At 43.7% G+C, this 19,942-nt stretch overlaps 1 protein-coding gene across 1 annotated transcript in view; it reads left to right on the top strand.

Annotated features, from left to right (window-relative positions):
* LOC124044481 overlaps positions 1 to 19,679 on the top strand; it is a 192,066-nt gene extending 172,387 nt beyond the window's left edge. Inside the window, exons 3-8 of the mRNA XM_046364110.1 lie at positions 2,771 to 2,901; positions 8,603 to 10,299; positions 11,098 to 11,717; positions 11,946 to 12,542; positions 17,574 to 17,701; positions 19,322 to 19,679. Coding sequence (XP_046220066.1) covers positions 2,771 to 2,901; positions 8,603 to 10,299; positions 11,098 to 11,717; positions 11,946 to 12,542; positions 17,574 to 17,701; positions 19,322 to 19,679 — 3,531 coding nt within the window. The remainder of the gene's footprint in view (positions 1 to 2,770; positions 2,902 to 8,602; positions 10,300 to 11,097; positions 11,718 to 11,945; positions 12,543 to 17,573; positions 17,702 to 19,321) is intronic.
* The last annotated feature ends 263 nt before the right edge of the window (positions 19,680 to 19,942 follow it).

Consider the following 19,942-nt stretch of genomic DNA (forward strand, 5'->3'; position numbering starts at 1 on the left):
TTGGAGCTAAACTCCTCACGCTGTCTGAGGTGACCAATGTTGGAGCTAAACTCCTCACGCTGTCTGAGGTGACCAATGTTGGAGCTAAACTTGTAATGATGTCTGAGGTGACCAATGTTGGGTCTAGACTCCTCACGCTGTCTGAGGTGACCAATGTTGGAGCTAAACTCCTCACGCTGTCTGAGGTGACCAATGTTGGAGCTAAACTCCTCACGCTGTCTGAGGTGACCAATGTTGGAGCTAAACTCCTCACGCTGTCTGAGGTGACCAATGTTGGAGCTAAACTCCTCACGCTGTCTGAGGTGACCAATGTTGGAGCTAAACTCCTCACGCTGTCTGAGGTGACCAATGTTGGAGCTAAACTTGTAACGCTGTCTGAGGTGACCAATGCTATTTTTATCATTACCACACAATTGGTGACAACAATGACACAGTAACGCTGAGCAAACAAGCAGACCTGTATAAATGTAATAGCTTTGCAAATACAGACAATTGAAATTGGCTGACATTATATAATGAAAGTGTTGAATGCGTGTCAATGCATAGTGTTATCTCATACAACGTCACGAATGCAATGTTTAAGTGACATTTACCATTTTGCTAACAATACCGAAACATGTGTTTAAAAATATATATTACAACATCCAATATGCAACTACCCATTTGTATATATATATATATATATCTATATATATATATACACTGTAATCAACATGACATAGGAAAATAGTGTTTCCATCGCTCCTCTCCTGGCCCCTCACAAACACAAATATATTCATACAGTGGAAGCAAATTCCAATTAATATCAGCGAGTTTGATCTTTAGAAGTAAATAGGCCAATTTCATGGAGTTTAGCGGTCACATCTGAAGCCAGTTTTTTCATTTGTGCAGAAAATAGGTTTGACGAAGCGTAACAGTGGTGTGAAAACACCTTTATCACCTCCCATAGTTGTTCTGAAGGGACTTTTAATCTGCGCTGCTAGTGCATTATATTGTTTAATCCATGACATACCAAGATAGATACCCATGCAGTCTGTTAAAATAACACGATGGTAGGGCTGAGGAGAAAAAGAAGGAGACACTCTCTCTCTGTCTCTCTCTCTCTCTCTGTCTCTCTGTCTCTCTGTCTCTCTCTCTCTCTGTCTCTCTCTCTCTCTGTCCCTCTGTCTCTCTCTCTCTCTCTCTCTCTCTCTCTGTCTCTCTCTGTCTCTCTGTCTCTCTGTCTTTCTGTCTGTCTCTCTCTCTTTCTCTCTCTGTGTCTCTCTATTTCTCTCTCTCTCTCTCTCTCTCTCTCTCTCTCTCTCTCTCTCTCTCTCTCTCTCTCTCTCTCTCTCTCTCTCTCTCTCTCTCTGTGTCTCTCTATTTCTCTCTCTATTTTGTCTGTCTCTCTCTGTCTCTCTGTCTCTCTGTCTTTCTGTCTGTCTCTCTCTCTTTCTTCTCTGTGTCTCTCTATTCTCTCTCTCTCTCTCTCTCTCTCTCTCTCTCTCTCTCTGGGATTCTCTGTCTCTCTCTTCCTCTCTCTCTCTCTCTCTCTCTCTCTCTCTCTCTCTCTCTCTCTCTCTCTCTCTCTGTGGATTCTATGTCTCTCTCTCTTCCATTCTCTCTCTCTGGGATTCTCTCTCTCTCTCTCTCTCTGAGGATTATAATGCAGTTAGCTTTGTTACTTTGTCCCTTTACACCCTACATAGAGATATACAGATATTTAGACATATTATAGATCCTGTACAATAAACCTTTTCCACATATAGTGTGGGATTAGATGTATCTCCTTCCATATATATTGTGGGATTAGATTTACCTCCTTCCATATATAGTGTGGGATTAGATGTATCTCCTTCCATATATAGTGTGGGATTAGATGTATCTCCTTCCATATATATTGTGGGATTAGATTTACCTCCTTCCATATATAGTGTGGGATTATATTTACCTCATTCCATATATATTGTGGGATTAGATGTATCTCCTTCCATATATAGTGTGGGATTAGATGTATCTCCTTCCATATATAGTGTGGGATTAGATGTATCTCCTTCCATATATAGTGTGGGATTAGATGTATCTCCTTCCATATATAGTGTGGGATTAGATGTATCTCCTTCCATATATAGTGTGGGATTAGATGTATCTCCTTCCATATATATTGTGGGATTAGATGTATCTCCTTCCATATATAGTGTGGGATTAGATGTATCTCCTTCCATATATAGTGTGGGATTAGATGTATCTCCTTCCATATATATTGTGGGATTAGATGTATCTCCTTCCATATATATTGTGGGATTAGATTTACCTCCTTCCATATATAGTGTGGGATTAGATGTATCTCCTTCCATATATATTGTGGGATTAGATGTATCTCCTTCCATATATATTGTGGGATTAGATTTACCTCCTTCCATATATAGTGTGGGATTAGATGTATCTCCTTCCATATATATTGTGGGATTAGATGTATCTCCTTCCATATATAGTGTGGGATTAGATGTATCTCCTTCCATATATATTGTGGGATTAGATTTACCTCCTTCCATATACATTGTTAGATTAGATGTATATTGTTTGGGGAGAGGTAATCAGGCTGGGCCGCCAATAGCCTCAACACAAGATGTAGGCGTCCTCTCTCCGATATAGTACACCACTTGGGCCCTGGTGAAAACGTATCCACTATAGTGGAAATAAGGTGGTGTTTTGGGACACAACCTTAAGCGATATCTTTGTGATGATGATGGAGATATCAAACTGAATATTTGTTCTCTGCCATCCACAGCGGCTAAAGGAGCTGAAGCAGAGAGAGTTTGCCCGGAATGTGGCCTCTAAAACCAGGAAGGATGAGAGGAAACAGGAGAGGGCACTCCAGAGGTTACATGAGCTGGCCGAACAACGCAGAGAGGTCCAATGGTGTGTATAGAAACCCAGTAACATATCTCCAGGACTTGGTTACAATCATCGGTCCAAGTACCTCTTGCCTACGGGATGTGATCTGTCGCAGATAATGTTTAATAGTTCCTGACATTTAAAGCGGGCTAATAGTCACAAAGAACATCTTCAGGTTGTAATGTTGTCATTTCTGTTTTTAATCAGTTCAAATATAATTTCAACCTTTTCCTGCTGGGTGTATTTATAATTTATAATTTCAACCTTTTCCTGCTGGGTGTATTTATAATTTATAATTTCAACCATTTCCTGCTGGGTGTATTTATAATTTATCATTTCTACCTTCTTTTCCTGCTGGGTGTATTTATAATTTATAATTTCAACCTTCTTGTCCTGCTGGGTGTATTTATAATTTATAATTTCAACCTTTTCCTGCTGGGTGTATTTATAATTTATATTTTCAACCTTCTTGTCCTGCTGGGTTTATTTATAGTTTCAACCATCTTGTCCTGCTGGGTTTATTTATAGTTTCAACCATCTTGTCCTGCTGGGTTTATATATAGTTCAACCATCTTGTCCTGCTGGGTTTATATATAGTTTCAACCATCTTGTCCTGCTGGGTTTATTTATAGTTTCAACCATCTTGTCCTGCTGGGTTTATTTATAGTTTCAACCATCTTGTCCTGCTGGGTTTATATATAGTTTTAACCATCTTGTCCTGCTGGGTTTATATATAGTTTCAACCATCTTGTCCTGCTGGGTTTATTTATAGTTTTAACCATCTTGTCCTGCTGGGTTTATATATAGTTTCAACCATCTTGTCCTGCTGGGTTTATATATAGTTTCAACCATCTTGTCCTGCTGGGTTTATATATAGTTTCAACCATCTTGTCCTGCTGGGTTTATTTATATTTTATAATGGGTTTATTTATAGTTTTAACCATCTTGTCCTGCTGGGTTTATTTATATTTTATAATGGGTTTATTTATAGTTTTAACCATCTTGTCCTGCTGGGTTTATTTATAGTTTCAACCATCTTGTCCTGCTGGGTTTATTTATATTTTATAATGGGTTTATTTATAGTTTTAACCATCTTGTCCTGCTGGGTTTATTTATAGTTTCAACCATCTTGTCCTGCTGGGTTTATTTATATTTTATAATGGGTTTATATATAGTTTTAACCATCTTGTCCTGCTGGGTTTATATATAGTTTCAACCATCTTGTCCTGCTGGGTTTATTTATATTTTATAATGGGTTTATATATAGTTTTAACCATCTTGTCCTGCTGGGTTTATATATAGTTTCAACCATCTTGTCCTGCTGGGTTCATATATAGTTTTAACCATCTTGTTTACACTCTAAAAAGAAAAGGTTCCTAAATTATCCTTTAGGGGTTCTTCAAACGTAAACTGTTGGGGAACCTTCATACAGGTGAAGTCAGAAGTTTACGTACATTTAGGTTGGAGTCATTTTTAAACCACTCCACAAATTTCTTGTTAACAGACTATAGTTTTGGCAAGTCGGTTAGGACATTAGGACATTAGGACATTTTGTGTATGACACAAGTCATTTTTCCAACAATTGGTTTACACACAGATTATTTCACTTATAATTCAACATATCACAATTCCAGTGGGTCAGAAGTTTACATACACTAATTTGACTGTGCCTTTAAACAGCTTGGAAAACTCCAGAAAATGATGTCATGGCTTTAGAAGCTTCTGATAGGCTAATTGACATCATTTGAGTCATTTGGAGGTGTACCTGTGGATGTATTTCAAGGCCTACCTTCAAACTCAATGCCTCTTTGCTTGACATCATGGGGAAATCAAAGGAAATCAGCCAAGATCTCAAAAAACAATTGTAGACCTCCACAAGTCTGTTTCATCCTTGGGAGCAATTTCCAAATACCTGAAGGTACCATGTTCATCAGTACAAACAATAGTACGCAAGTATAAACACCATGGGACCACGCAGCCGTCAAACCGCTCAGGAAGGAGATGCGTTCTGTCTCCTAGAGATGAACATACTTTGGTGCAAAAAGTGTAGGGCTAAACAACAGCAAAGAACAACAGCAAAAGACTTTGTGAAGATGCTGTAGGAAACAGGTACAAAGTGTCTATATCCACATTAAAATCCTATATCTACAACCTGAAAGGCCGCTCAGCAAGGAAAAAGCCACTACTCCCAAACCGCCATAAAAAAAAGACAGACTAGGGTTTGCAACCTCACGTGTAATTGTTGTATTGTTACATTTACATTTACATTTAAGTCATTTAGCAGACACTCTTATCCAGTATTGTGTGTGTTTAAAGTTTTGTTACATTTTGTTACATTTTTAATTTCACCTTTATTTTACTAGGCAAGTCAGTTAAGAACAAATTCTTATTTTCAATGACGGCCTGGGAACAGTGGGTGAACTGCTTTGTTCAGGGGCCAAACAACAGATTTTTACCTTGTCAGCTCGGGGGTTTGAACTTGCAACCTTCCGGTTACTAGTCCACCGATCTAAATAAAATAAATAAATAAAAAATAATAAATATATATAAAGAATAAAAAAAACATCTAAATATAAGGTAAACTCCCAGCAGAGGCCCACGTCCAATGGGAATATCCTCTGGCGTGTTTATGTGTTGATGTTCTCCGTTTCCATAGTGACTGGAAAGGTTTCCTGTTATATTCATCAGAGGTGTCGGGAGAGTGATGTCTGTGAATCCATTTTTTATTGTATTTTTTTATTATACAGATGTTTAATACGACGGTATTCATATTATTATTATTTTTTTGTGGTAACTTATTTATTTAACTAGGCACGTCCTTGTTCATTGTTCATGGGGTAGAACAACAGATTTGTACCTTGTCAGCCCGGGGGATTCGATCCAGCGCTCTAACCACTAGGTTACCTACCACCTCTACACTCTAACCACTAGGTTACCTACCACCTCTACACTCTAACCACTAGGCTACCTGCCACCCCTACACTCTAACCACTAGGTTACCTACCACCTCTACACTCTAACCACTAGGTTACCTACCACCTCTACACTCTAACCACTAGGTTACCTACCACCTCTACACTCTAACCACTAGGTTACCTGCCACCTCTACACTCTAACCACTAGGTTACCTACCACCTCTACACTCTAACCACTAGGTTACCTGCCACCTCTACACTCTAACCACTAGGTTACCTACCACCTCTACACTCTAACCTCTAGGTTACCTGCCACCTCTACACGCTAACCACTAGGTTACCTACCACCTCTACACTCTAACTACTAGGTTACCAACCACCTCTACACTCTAACCACTAGGTTACCTGCCTCCTCTACACTCTAACCACAAGGTTACCTACCACCTCTACACTCTAACCACTAGGTTACCTGCCACCTCTACACTCTAACCACTAGGTTACCTACCACCTCTACACTCTAACCACTAGGTTACCTACCACCTCTACACTCTAACCACTAGGTTACCTGCCACCTCTACACTCTAACCACTAGGTTACCTGCCACCTCTACACTCTAACCACTAGGTTACCTGCCACCTCTACACTCTAACCACTAGGTTACCTGCCACCCCTACACTCTAACCACTAGGCTACCCTGCCTCCTCTACACTCTAACCACTAGGTTACCTACCACGTCTACACTCTAACCACTATGTTACCTACCACCTCTACACTCTAACCACTAGGCTACCCTGCCTCCTCTACACTCTAACTACTAGGTTACCTACCACCTCTACACTCTAATCACTAGGCTACCCTGCCACCTCTACACTCTAACCACTAGGTTACCGACCACCTCTACACTCTAACCGCTAGGTTACCTACCACCTCTACACTCTAACTACTAGGTTACCAACCACCTCTACACTCTAACCACTAGGTTACCTGCCTCCTCCACACTCTAACCACAAGGTTACCTACCAGCTCTACACTCTAACCACTAGGTTACCTGCCACCTCTACACTCTAACCACTAGGTTACCTACCACCTCTACACTCTAACCACTAGGTTACCTACCACCTCTACACTCTAACCACTAGGTTACCTGCCACCTCTACACTCTAACCGCTAGGTTACCTACCACCTCTACACTCTAACCGCTAGGTTACCTACCACCTCTACACTCTAACCGCTAGGTTACCTACCACCTCTACACTCTAACCGCTAGGTTACCTACCACCTCTACACTCTAACCGCTAGGTTACCTACCACCTCTACACTCTAACCGCTAGGTTATCTACCACCTCTACACTCTAACCGCTAGGTTACCTACCACCTCTACACTCTAACCGCTAGGTTACCTGCCACCTCTACACTCTAACCGCTAGGTTACCTACCACCTCTACACTCTAACCACTAGGCTACCCTGCCACCTCTACACTCTAACCACTAGGCTACCCTACCACCTCTACACTCTAACCGCTAGGTTACCTACCACCTCAACACTCTAACCACTAGGATACCCTGCCGCCTCTACACTCTAACCACTAGGTTACCTACCGCCTCTACACTCTAACCACTAGGTTACCTACCACCTCTACACTCTAACCACTAGGTTACCTACCACCTCTACACTCTAACCACTAGGTTACCTACCACCTCTACACTCTAACCGCTAGGTTACCTACCACCTCTACACTCTAACCGCTAGGTTACCTACCACCTCTACACTCTAACCACTAGGCTACCCTGCCACCTCTACACTCTAACCACTAGGCTACCCTACCACCTCTACACTCTAACCGCTAGGTTACCTACCACCTCTACACTCTAACCACTAGGATACCCTGCCGCCTCTACACTCTAACCACTAGGTTACCTACCGCCTCTACACTCTAACCACTAGGTTACCTACCACCTCTACACTCTAACCACTAGGTTACCTGCCACCTCTACACTCTAACCACTAGGTTACCTACCACCTCTACACTCTAACCGCTAGGTTACCTGCCACCCTTGACCATAGTGGTTTTCATGCACATCCCATGTCCATAATGTAAACATCTATGGGATATTAATTGAAGTGGTAAGAGAGGAAGATGTGATCTGCATAACATACCTTTGCTTAACTCCTCGTCTGCATACCTGCAGACACAGACGCAAAGTGAGTCATCTGCACCCAATACAGCTAGCCTTCAACATATTCTCATAGCCTACTCTTTGTTGATTGATATCCATTGAATTGTGGTCATTTTCTGCTTCAGAAAGATTTGCATGAATTGGAAAAGATATATATGGAATTATCACGAAACAATTACGTTTAGATCATACAAAGGACAAACCTTACCTTAAATTGAGGAGAGCTTTATGACATTTTTTTCAGTTAAGTGCCTACATCTGCTGTCCTTTCAAATTTAAATCCAAATGTTTCAGTTGTGAAGTTGTCAAGAACCCCACCCCCCACCTACTAAGGAGGTTCCTCGATGAACCGTACCTCCTAACCTTTTGGGGGGAAATTGTCAGTGCCAAGAACCCTAAGGTTCTTCAAAGAACTTTGAGGATCAAAGAAGAACCCTTGTTGAAGAAACTGTAAAATGGATATACTGGATACACTGTATAACTGAAGTGTACACTGCAGCCGTCTAGGGTTGAGTCCTTGAGTCCTTGCTTAAGTATATCCACATGAATTATGAACATTAATATCCTTGAGGGATTTGCACATAACAACGGAGTAACATGTATTCATTCAAATGTTTATTTTTCTTTTTCAGCGCTCCAGGCAGTGGCCCCAAGTTCAAGTCTACTACTGTAGCTGTGGACGCCAGCTGCAGAGAGACTGATGGACTGTCAGAAGAGAGCCACAACTCCACCGTGCTGGAGACCGGCACCCACAACCACACCACAGGCACCAGCACTGGCCTGGCCTCCAACAGCAAGACCCAGCAGACATCGTACTGGCCGTACAACGGCAAGGCCAAGAAGCAAACCTACAAAAGGCACAAGATCGCCTTCTCGTTCTCATTCCCAAAGAAAGCATCGGTGAAGCTGGATTCTGCAGCGGCCGTGTTCTGTGAGAACACTGAGGAGGGTTCTAAAGAACGTACCGGAACACGGAAGCTCAGAATTCCCCTCGTTGAGCTGAACGTCCCTGTTTCAACCACTGCAGAGGAGAAAGGACGGGGTTTTGCGGGTGTGGAGATTAACGGCACTAAGCCTGGCGATCTTAGCCCTAACGGTGTTAGTGAGGGGAGCCAGAAGTCTTCAGATACGCTGTCCAGGTCTGACATCCCCATGGCTCCACAGGCATCACATCTGTATTCTGTGCTGGTTAACTCGGAGGACATCGCCGGACATTATGTGTCCTCTGTCTCCCAATTACCTGCATCCCTTTGTCACATTCCCCTAGATGACCCAGACACAGTAGTAGATACACCAAACTCTGAGGAAACTCAGAGAAACGGCTCAACAGAGGCTGAACCGGAAACATGCAAACAGCAACAAGTTCATAGAGTAGAAAGGACAGTCTCGGGGGAAGAACACTTCTCCATTAGCAGTTCTGATGGTCCCCCTGAGAACGTCTCCTCCTCCTCTCAGTCCTCTGAGCGTCCTGGGACTGCGAGAGAGAAAGGAGAAGACATGACGGTGGTGGTGAAGACCCTGTCGTGTCCTTTCACCAAGCCCAGTCAGCCGTTCTTCTCTGTGCTCAGCAAAGATGGATACACTGTTCTCCAATGGCCTTCAGAGATGCTGACCTTCACCAGGACAGAGCCCTGTCTCTCCTACAGCTGCAATCCACTCCATTTTGACTTTAGGGCCTCGCAGCAGTCGCAGAGCAGGGCGAAGGTTCGTACTGGTGACAGTCAGAGTAAGACGGAGCCGAGGTTATCTGAGGCGTTGTGTATCGGCTCAACCTCTGTCTGTTCTGAGGAACTAATAGATAACAAGCACAACAAAGAGGCCTACTCAAGGCCAGACCATCATATCCCTATCAGAGATGACAGGGAGACAGTGGAGAGGAAGGATTGTCTCATATGTGATCACCACATGAGTGACATAGACACAGAAATCGGCAGCTTGCAACTGAAGAGACACAGCAGAGTCTACGGCAGTGGTGAATCTAGTAGTCAGTCAAAAGATCAGACTGGCAAGAGAGCAGCAGGCATCAAGAAATGTAAATCCAGAGACCGGCGCCATTACAGGAGCCACAAGAAGAAGAAGAGAAGGAGAAGGAGAAGGAGGAGAGGAGGATATGAGGAAGAGAGGCACAGAGAGACTGAGACGGATGGAGGTGTGGAGAGCGATGCAGAGAAATGCAACAAATTCCAGAGACCGTCAGAGTGTTGGGAAGGACTTGATAGCCAATTTAGAGGCCCCACTTCACAGCCATTAGAGAAGTCAAAGCAATCAGCTCAAAATCAGGCTGACAGCGGCCACGCTGCTCCCTCTGCCACAGAGGACAGGGAGAGAGAGAGGGTGAAAAGAGAGAGGGAGGAGAGAGGGGGGGAGGAGAGAGAGGGGGAGGAGAGAGAGGAGAGGGAGAAAGAGAGGGTGAAAAGAGTGAGGGAGGAGAGAGAGGGGGAGGAGAGAGAGGAGAGGGAGAAAGAGAGGAGCAGACAGGAAACAGCAGGCAGTCTAAGCGGATCAGCGGGCAGCCTCAGTCTCTGTGATGAGGGCGCCACGGATTCTGAAAAGGTGTTCGGGAGCGACGGCAGGAGAGACCCAGTCGATCCATCAACAGAACAGAGAAACGCTGCAGGACACGGCTCACAGAGCTCACAGAGCTCACAGAGCCACGACAAACCCTACACAGAGAACCCCGCTGGGGCTGTTAGACAAAAACGAACCATGGTGATGACACATCTGACACCACAAAGCCCAGGGACCATTACCCAAAAACCAAGCATGACTAAATCCCTTTCACCAGAGAGCTGTGGTAAAGACTGTTGTTGTATCGGTCAATCGTTGAGAAGGAAGCGGACAGCATCATCTTTGCTTGATGCTGATGAGCAAGGCTTTGACCACCAGGTCCCATGCACCAAGTGTCAGTCACCTGTAATGGTAGAGCCCAATGGGCCATATGGTTCAATGGTTGAGGGGGGGTCCTCTTGGTCTGTCTGTGTTTCCTGTGGTGGGGCGGGGAGACAGAGGAAGAGGCAGAGAGGGGACAGTTATGCTCCTCACATCTCAGACCTTCCTGTAGGTCACAATGTTCTCATCTCAGACCCTCTTGTAGGTCACAATGTTCTCATCTCAGACCCTCCTGTAGGTCACAATGTTCTCATCTCAGACCCTCCTGTAGGTCACAATGTTCTCATCTCAGACCCTCCTGTAGGTCACAATGTTCTCATCTCAGACCCTCCTGTAGGTCACAATGTTCTCATCTCAGACCCTCCTGTAGGTCACAATGTTCTCATCTCAGACCCTCCTGTAGGTCACAATGTTCTCATCTCAGACCCTCCTGTAGGTCACAATGTTCTCATCTCAGAACCTCCTGTAGGTCACAATGCTCACATCTCAGACCTTCCTGTAGGTCACAATGTTCTCATCTCAGACCCTCCTGTAGGTCACAATGTTCACATCTCAGACCTTCCTGTAGATCACAATGCTCACATCTCAGACCTTCCTGTAGGTCACAATGTTCACATGGCAGAACCTCCTGTGGATGTACAGTCTGATGACAGATGTAAGATGAACCTCCAGAATCTAATGAATACGGATGTAGAATACCCTGTTGTTAAAGGTCCACTGGCCAGCTGTAGTGCCCCGAGTCAGCCAGCTGTAGAGCGCAGCAGTAAGCCAATGGGAGGCTCTCCTCGGCTCCAGATTCAGAACAATGTTCCCAGCGTCAAAGAAGGCAGTTCTTCCTCTCCGTCTCTACCTGGGCCTGTACAAGATCCCCCAAATCCCTCAGAAATAATCAGTATTACTAATGAAAACAAACACATCACTATTTGTCTCCAAAACTCTCCCAATGTTTCTCTCCCGATCATGGTACATAATCTAGAAATGGGCAACAATGGAGAAGATTGTATAACAAGACAAACACTGACAGTAGCAGCTCATGTCAGTCCACTAGGTGCGAGAGAGATCACCCCTCCATTCATCACTCCACAGAGGTTTCAGATACAGAATACGGGCCCGGACAAGTCCTGTCAGCAGAGTTTCCAGAGCTACCCCAACCAACAGAGGTGCCACAGCCCCCAGCCTCCCCAGGGTCATACCCAGCACCAGAGGTGTTATCCTGGGATTAGGGTTAATGACGAGATGGGGATCAGGGAGGGCCTGAGGCTAGGAGGCCTTAACATTACAGGCAGCCTGTGTAGTCCCTATCATAGACCCGCTAGCCCTTTCCACAATCACAGACCTCCGAGTTTCCATCCGCAGCACCTGTCTGACGGCATGGAGAAACACCACTGTGTCCTTCAAATCCAGACCCATAGACACATCCTCCATCACCATCGGCAACACCAGGTGTTCCCAGGGAAGATGAAGCCTGTCCTGCCTGGGTCTCCTGTCCCCATGTCTCCCTCCTGTCCTCCCATGCTCCACCCCGTCCACCTGTCTCCCGTGCCTAACGGGTCCATCACCATTCTCCACCACCAGCACCACCATGCCTACCACCATGCAGCCTTCCTGCCCTCTCATTCCCAGCCCCCTCTCTTCCCCCAGGTCCTGCCAGTCCCAGTCAGCCGCCAGCCTATGGGAGCGGATGTGTGTCCCTCTGGACCTTCTCCCTTTCTTACCTCAACACCGCATCTCTCTGTTGTGGCCCCGCCCAGTTTACATCACCACCCGATGGCAGTGACGTTCCACGCCATGCCCCGCCCAAACATGTTCCCTCCCTCGATGCTTCAGTCACACCCACATCCCACCGTCATACCACTGCAGCCCATGTTTTAAGACATCACATCCTCATTGCAGCCCATGTTTTAAGACATTGTATCCCCACTTGCAGCCCATGTTTTAAGACATCACATCCCCACTTGCAGCCCATGTTTTAAGACATCACATCCCCAGTGCAGCCCATGTTTTAAGATATCACATCCCCAGTGCAGCCCATGTTTTAAGATATCACATCCCCAGTGCAGCCCATGTTTTAAGACATCACATCCCCACTTGCAGCCCATGTTTTAAGACATTGTATCCCCACTTGCAGCCCATGTTTTAAGACATTGTATCCCCACTTGCAGCCCATGTTTTAAGACATCACATCCCCACTTGCAGCCCATGTTTTAAGACATTGTATCCCCACTTGCAGCCCATGTTTTAAGACATTGTATCCCCACTTGCAGCCCATGTTTTAATACATCACATCCCCAGTGCAGCCCATGTTTTAAGACATCACATCCCCAGTGCAGCCCATGTTTTAAGACATCACATCCCCACTTGCAGCCCATGTTTTAAGACATCACATCCCCACTTGCAGCCCATGTTTTAAGACATCACATCCCCAGTGCAGCCCATGTTTTAAGACATCACATCCCCAGTGCAGCCCATGTTTTAAGACATCACATCCCCAGTGCAGCCCATGTTTTAAGACATCACATCCCCAGTGCAGCCCATGTTTTAAGACATCACATCCCCACTTGCAGCCCATGTTTTAAGACATCACATCCCCAGTGCAGCCCATGTTTTAAGACATCACATCCCCAGTGCAGCCCATGTTTGAAGACATTGTATCCCCACTTGCAGCCCATGTTTTAAGACATTGTATCCCCACTTGCAGCCCATGTTTTAAGACATTGTATCCCCACTTGCAGCCCATGTTTTAAGACATTGTATCCCCACTTGCAGCCCATGTTTTAAGACATCACATCCCCAGTGCAGCCCATGTTTTAAGACATTGTATCCCCACTGCAGCCCATGTTTTAAGACATCACATCCCCAGTGCAGCCCATGTTTTAAGACATTGTATCCCCACTTGCAGCCCATGTTTTAAGACTTCACATCCCCAGTGCAGCCCATGTTTTAAGACATTGTATCCCCACTGCAGACTATTCAATCATGTTTCCTTTTGTTGCTTCCAACAAAACATGTAATTTACTTCCAGCTCATACTTTTTTCCACATGTAGTTATGTCATTATCTTCCTGTAACATCCCAACCCTGTTGTATCAGTGGAAAGGCTTCTGTAGTATTCACAGTGATAAGTGCTTTTCATGAAGACTACACTAGACAGAAATATTTCCTTTGGAGAGACAATCAAGCATAACTAAAGAATTAAGACGTGTGTGTGTGTGCACATTTAAAAACATTTAAAAAACAGTGTGATGTAGAAACTGTCCCAGGCAGAGTCATTATTAAAGTCTGTGGTATTTCTATAGTCTGTTGTTTTTATTTTATTTTGCCAGTCAAGTGCTTCAATAGTCTACCTTTGGGCATTTTAATGCAATTCTAGTTCAATTAAACATGAACACACACACACACACACACACAATAAAGTGTTGTATCTGGTGTAATAGCACGTGTCGATGACGTTCACTCCACGTTCATTTGCTTTCCTAAATGACGACAATTCATTCATGTAACATTTACCCCTGAGTTGATCCAGATCCTACAGTATAAAGTTTGTCCTAAAATATGTTTTTTTTTTGTGTTGTTGTAAGGATTAACCCATCTGACTCTAAAATTAATTTAGACCACTCTATTTGTATTTATTTATTAATGTATTTATTTATTTATTTATTTATTTATTTATTTATTAATTAATTCTATTTTACAGCCATCCCTCCTTAGTTTCTGAACAACACAACTAATATGGTCGGTTCTGGTGACTTCGATGTTACACGTCTTCATATTTGACATAAATGTTGACCCCTTTCTGATTCAGAAGTAGGATAGCAAAGACAAAATGGGTTAAAATGTCTAATCAACTTAGTTTTCCTTTGTATAAAACATGACCTAAGTGTCTTTATAATCACATGTAATAATAAAAATGTTTTAAAAAACACAGATTTGACATGTAAACCTGGTTACCGTGTGGTTTCAAGCCTCTCCATAGGTCTTCATGTAGCTGTAATACAGTAGATATATATATATACACTCCCCTACATATTTATTTGGACTGTGAAGCTAAAACAAATGTAATGTGGCTCTGTACCGCAGCATTTTGGATTTGAGATAAAAAATAAAATAAAAAATAAAAATGTTTATATGAGGCGACCGTACAGAATGTCACCTTTAATTTGAAGGCATGTTGATACTGTTTAGAAAGGCGTCCGTTTTAATGGACTGTATCTAGTTCCTCCATTTAAAAGTGCCATAAGTATTTGGACAAATTCCCTTAAAGTGTATTACATTTTTTTTGTCAAAGGAATGAATGGTCAACAATGTATTGTGTCATTTTGGAGTGACTTTTATTGTAAATGAGAGTAGAATATGTTTCCCGAACACCACTACATTAATAATATGTATGCTATCCTTGATTATGTATGAATCATGAATTATTCATGAGGGGATCATGAATTATTCATGAATAATGATCATGACAAAAATCATAACACCCTAAACATGTCTCACTCATCATTATTCATGATTATCTGTTTTATATTTTATTTGACCTTTATTTAACTAGGCAAGTCTGTCTAAGAACAATTTCTTATTTACAATGACGGCCTCCACAGGCCAAATCTGGACGACGCTGGTGTCAATTGTGCGCCGCCCTATGGGACTCCCAATCACGGCCGGTTGCGATACAGCCCGGAATCGAACCAGGGTGTCTGTAGTGACGCCTCAAGCACTGAGATGCAGTGCCTTTCGACCGACGAACCACTCTGGAGCACAAAAATCACGGTAGCATCCACATTAATGTCGACATTTTCAGAAAAATGTTATATTCTTTCAAGAAACAAAAATAAAGTGAACGAAATGACACAATGCCATTATTTACCATTAATTTCTATCGGCCTCGACATAATCTGAAAACGCCACCCAAAACAAACATCAAATGCACATAAACAAGTTAGTAGAGACACAAGCTCGATGTAGTCGAGCTTCTACACCTGCATTGCTTGCTGTTTGGGGGTTTTAGGCTGGGTTTCTGTACAGCACTTTGAGATATCAGCTGATGTACGAAGGGCTATATAAAATAAAATTGATTTGATTGGATTTGATTTGATTAGTCATTGTGTGATATCAATGTGGGATCAAATGCTCAACTTTTGACCCCAAAAAATAAATGTAATACAAACTTGTAGAAATACTTTAATACTTTTATGATAGGTACTTTAATTATCTTTTTATTATCTTCTAAACGGTTTAAAAACAAACATGTTTAAACATAGCACCTTCTGTACTGTCGCTTCATATAAAACAGTTCATCTATAAGAGACTAATTAAAAGAAATCGCTTCACTGTCCAGATAAATACGTAAGGGAGCGTAGCTGTTGCCGGGATTTAAAACAAAAAACTGTCCTACCATTCTGTAATATAATTAATTCCACTTGCTCTGAGAAAAAGAAGACATGTTGTAAATTAGACATATTTATATTGTAAAATACACTTCTGTTTTTATAGCACCCTGATGAATTATTATCAGCATTCAACTATGTTTTTACTAAAATTGTGTCAACAGATAAATAAATACATTAAGCAGATATATTCCTACTTCTTGAGTCTCTTTGTTTTGAGATGTGTCTGTGTGAGATGTGTCTGTATGAGATGTGTCTGTATGAGATGTGTCTGTATGAGATGTGTCTGTATGAGATGTGTCTGTGTCTGTATGAGATCTGTCTGTGTCTGTTGTGAGATGTGTCTGTGTGAGATGTGTCTGTATGAGATGTGTCTGTATGAGATGTGTCTGTGTGAGATGTGTCTGTGTGAGATGTGTCTGTATGAGATGTGTCTGTATGAGATGTGTCTGTATGAGATGTGTCTGTGTGAGATGTGTCTGTATGAGATGTGTCTGTATGAGATGTGTCTGTATGAGATGTGTCTGTATGAGATGTGTCTGTGTTAGATGTGTCTGTGTTAGATGTGTCTGTATGAGATGTGTCTGTGTGAGATGTGTCTGTATGAGATGTGTCTATATGAGATGTGTCTGTATGAGATGTGTCTGTATGAGATGTGTCTGTATGAGATGTGTCTGTATGAGATGTGTCTGTATGAGATGTGTCTGTGTGAGATGTGTCTGTATGAGATGTGTCTGTATGAGATGTGTCTATATGAGATGTGTCTGTGTCTGTATGAGATGTGTCTGTGTGAGATGTGTCTGTGTGAGATGTGTCTATATGAGATGTGTCTGTATGAGATGTGTCTGTGTGAGATGTGTCTGTGTGAGATGTGTCTGTATGAGATGTGTCTGTATGAGATGTGTCTGTATGAGATGTGTCTGTATGAGATGTGTCTGTGTGAGATGTGTCTGTATGAGATGTGTCTGTATGAGATGTGTCTGTATGAGATGTGTCTGTGTGAGATGTGTCTGTGTCTGTATGAGATGTGTCTGTATGAGATGTGTCTGTGTGAGATGTGTCTGTATGAGATGTGTCTGTATGAGATGTGTCTGTATGAGATGTGTCTGTGTGAGATGTGTCTGTGTCTGTATGAGATGTGTCTGTATGAGATGTGTCTGTATGAGATGTGTCTGTGTCTGTATGAGATGTGTCTGTATGAGATCTGTCTGTGTGAGATGTGTCTGTATGAGATGTGTCTGTGTGAGATGTGTCTGTGTGAGATGTGTCTGTGTGAGATGTGTCTGTGTGAGATGTGTCTGTATGAGATGTGTCTGTGTCTGTGTCTGTGTGAGATGTGTCTGTATGAGATGTATCTGTGTGAGATGTATCTGTGTGAGATGTGTCTGTATGAGATGTGTCTGTATGAGATGTATCTGTGTGAGATGTATCTGTGTGAGATGTGTCTGTATGAGATGTGTCTGTGTGAGATGTGTCTGTGTGAGATGTGTCTGTTTACCCTCTGTACCCAGTATAAATGACAACAGCAGCATCTTTGTCAAGTTGAGTGGAAATCATTCTGCACAGATGCATTAACCGAAAAGCTGTTTGTGGGGTTGTAAGGCAATTTGTCTTGGAGATAAAATGCTGTTGAATATTTCATCTAAAGAGTCGTTGAGGGGAGAACTACAACAAAAAAAGTCTGTCTATTTTACAATGAGATTAAATTAAATCTCCCACAAGCCAAGGCTTGACAAACACCCCACATGCTTTTCAACAGCTACATGACCTCCAGGGCTCTATAGCTGTTGAAATAAATGGCCACTTTCACCTCCAGGCTTCTACAGTGTTTCTCAGTGTTCATCTATTGAGTGACTTAAAGGATATAGTCGGGCTAAAGTCAAAGTAAAATACATTATCACAAGGTCCCAATACACTTCACAGGGGAGGGGGGGATGCAGACACAAGCTAGGGTAGAGCTACAGAGTGATACTCTGCTTGTTGCATCACTGTCTGACTGACCACTGTGATGACAGTTTACAGCCGCTGAGGCATTACAGCGGGGACGGACACCTGCCCCCCCCCCCCCCATCCCCCTCCCCCCATCCCCCCCCCCCCTTCCCCCCCCCATCCCCTCCCCTCATCCCCCTGCCCCCCCATCCCCCTGCCCCCCCCCCCACCATCCCCCTGCCCCCCCATCCACCTGCCCCCCCCCCCATCCCCCTGCCCCCCATCCCCCTCCACCCCATCCCCCTGCCCCCTCATCCCCCTGCCCCCCCATCCCCCCATCCCCCCCGGTTGGATCCGTTTCCTATTCGGAAGACAGTTGGGGTCTCGCCTTACTGTTGAGAGTTGGAATAGTAAAATACACAAGGTGCAATTTCTAAATGTGGTCGAGCATCAGCCGTTTATTTCTCTTGTTATGTCGATCAGTCAATTAGCCCATGTCAGCAAATGGTTTTTTTTGGGGGGGGGGTGGATTGCTAAATTAATTTAGGAGCCAGATATCTAAACTTGTTATCGTGTTCGAATTACCGGCAGAGGGGCCTTCATTGATTTTGTTAGTCAGTCTCACTCAGATATCATTAAAAACTTCAAACACTTGTCTCCACCCTATGGCAAAATTAGTAGAATTGTGGGAAGCTAGATGTAAAACATGTCATTTTGCAAAATGAGAATTGCAGCAAACTTTAAAACTACAACATTATCTCAACACCCAATGGCAAAATATGTGGAATTGCTCAAAATGGAACTATAAACTTTAACATTTCTCTAAGCTATCATGAGGAGGGCCACTAAAATGTAACGCTCACAACCTGTGTGTGTGTGTGTGTGTGTGTGTGTGTGTGTGTGTGTGTGTGTGTGTGTGTGTGTGTGTGTGTGTGTGTGTGTGTGTGTGTGTGTGTGTGTGTGTGTGTGTGTGTGTGTGTGTGTGTGTGTGTGTGTGTGTGTGGCCCGTCATGATGTGTGCACATTTTTTGGTGGCCTCCTCCCAAATCCATTAGAGTATGGAAGATGATGATGGAGCTAAAAACATTTGGTGTTTTTTAAAATGAATACCATCCTTGCCCCACGCTCATACGCTCTGGGTGCATTCTCCCAGGACGCTCATACGCTATGGGTGCATTCTCCCAGGACGCTCATACGCTCTGGGTGCATTCTCCCAGGACGCTCATACGCTCTGGGTGCATTCTCCCAGGACGCTCATACGCTCTGGGTGCATTCTCCCAGGACGCTCATACGCTCTGGGTGCATTCTCCCAGGACGCTCATACGCTCTGGGTGCATTCTCCCAGGACGCTCATACGCTCTGGGTGCATTCTCCCAGGACGCTCATACGCTCTGGGTGCATTCTCCCAGGATGCTCATACGCTCTGGGTGCATTCTCCCAGGACGCTCATACGCTCTGGGTGCATTCTCCCAGGACGCTCTCGTGAGTACGAGGGTGTGGAGAACACATAAAACATTCTATTTGAGCAGCACTCCCCCTACTGTATTACCTCACGCTGAGCAGCACTCCCCCTACTGTATTACCTCACGCTGAGCAGCACTCCCCCTACTGTATTACCTCAGCACTCCCCCTACTGTATTACCTCACGCTGAGCAGTACTCCCCCTACTGTATTACCTCAGCACTCCCCCTACTGTATTACCTCACGCTGAGCAGCACTCCCTCTACTGTATTACCTCACGCTGAGCAGCACTCCCTCTACTGTATTACCTCAG

This window comes from Oncorhynchus gorbuscha, linkage group LG09, assembly GCF_021184085.1.
Source record: "Oncorhynchus gorbuscha isolate QuinsamMale2020 ecotype Even-year linkage group LG09, OgorEven_v1.0, whole genome shotgun sequence".
Classification (NCBI taxonomy): Eukaryota; Metazoa; Chordata; class Actinopteri; order Salmoniformes; family Salmonidae; genus Oncorhynchus; species Oncorhynchus gorbuscha.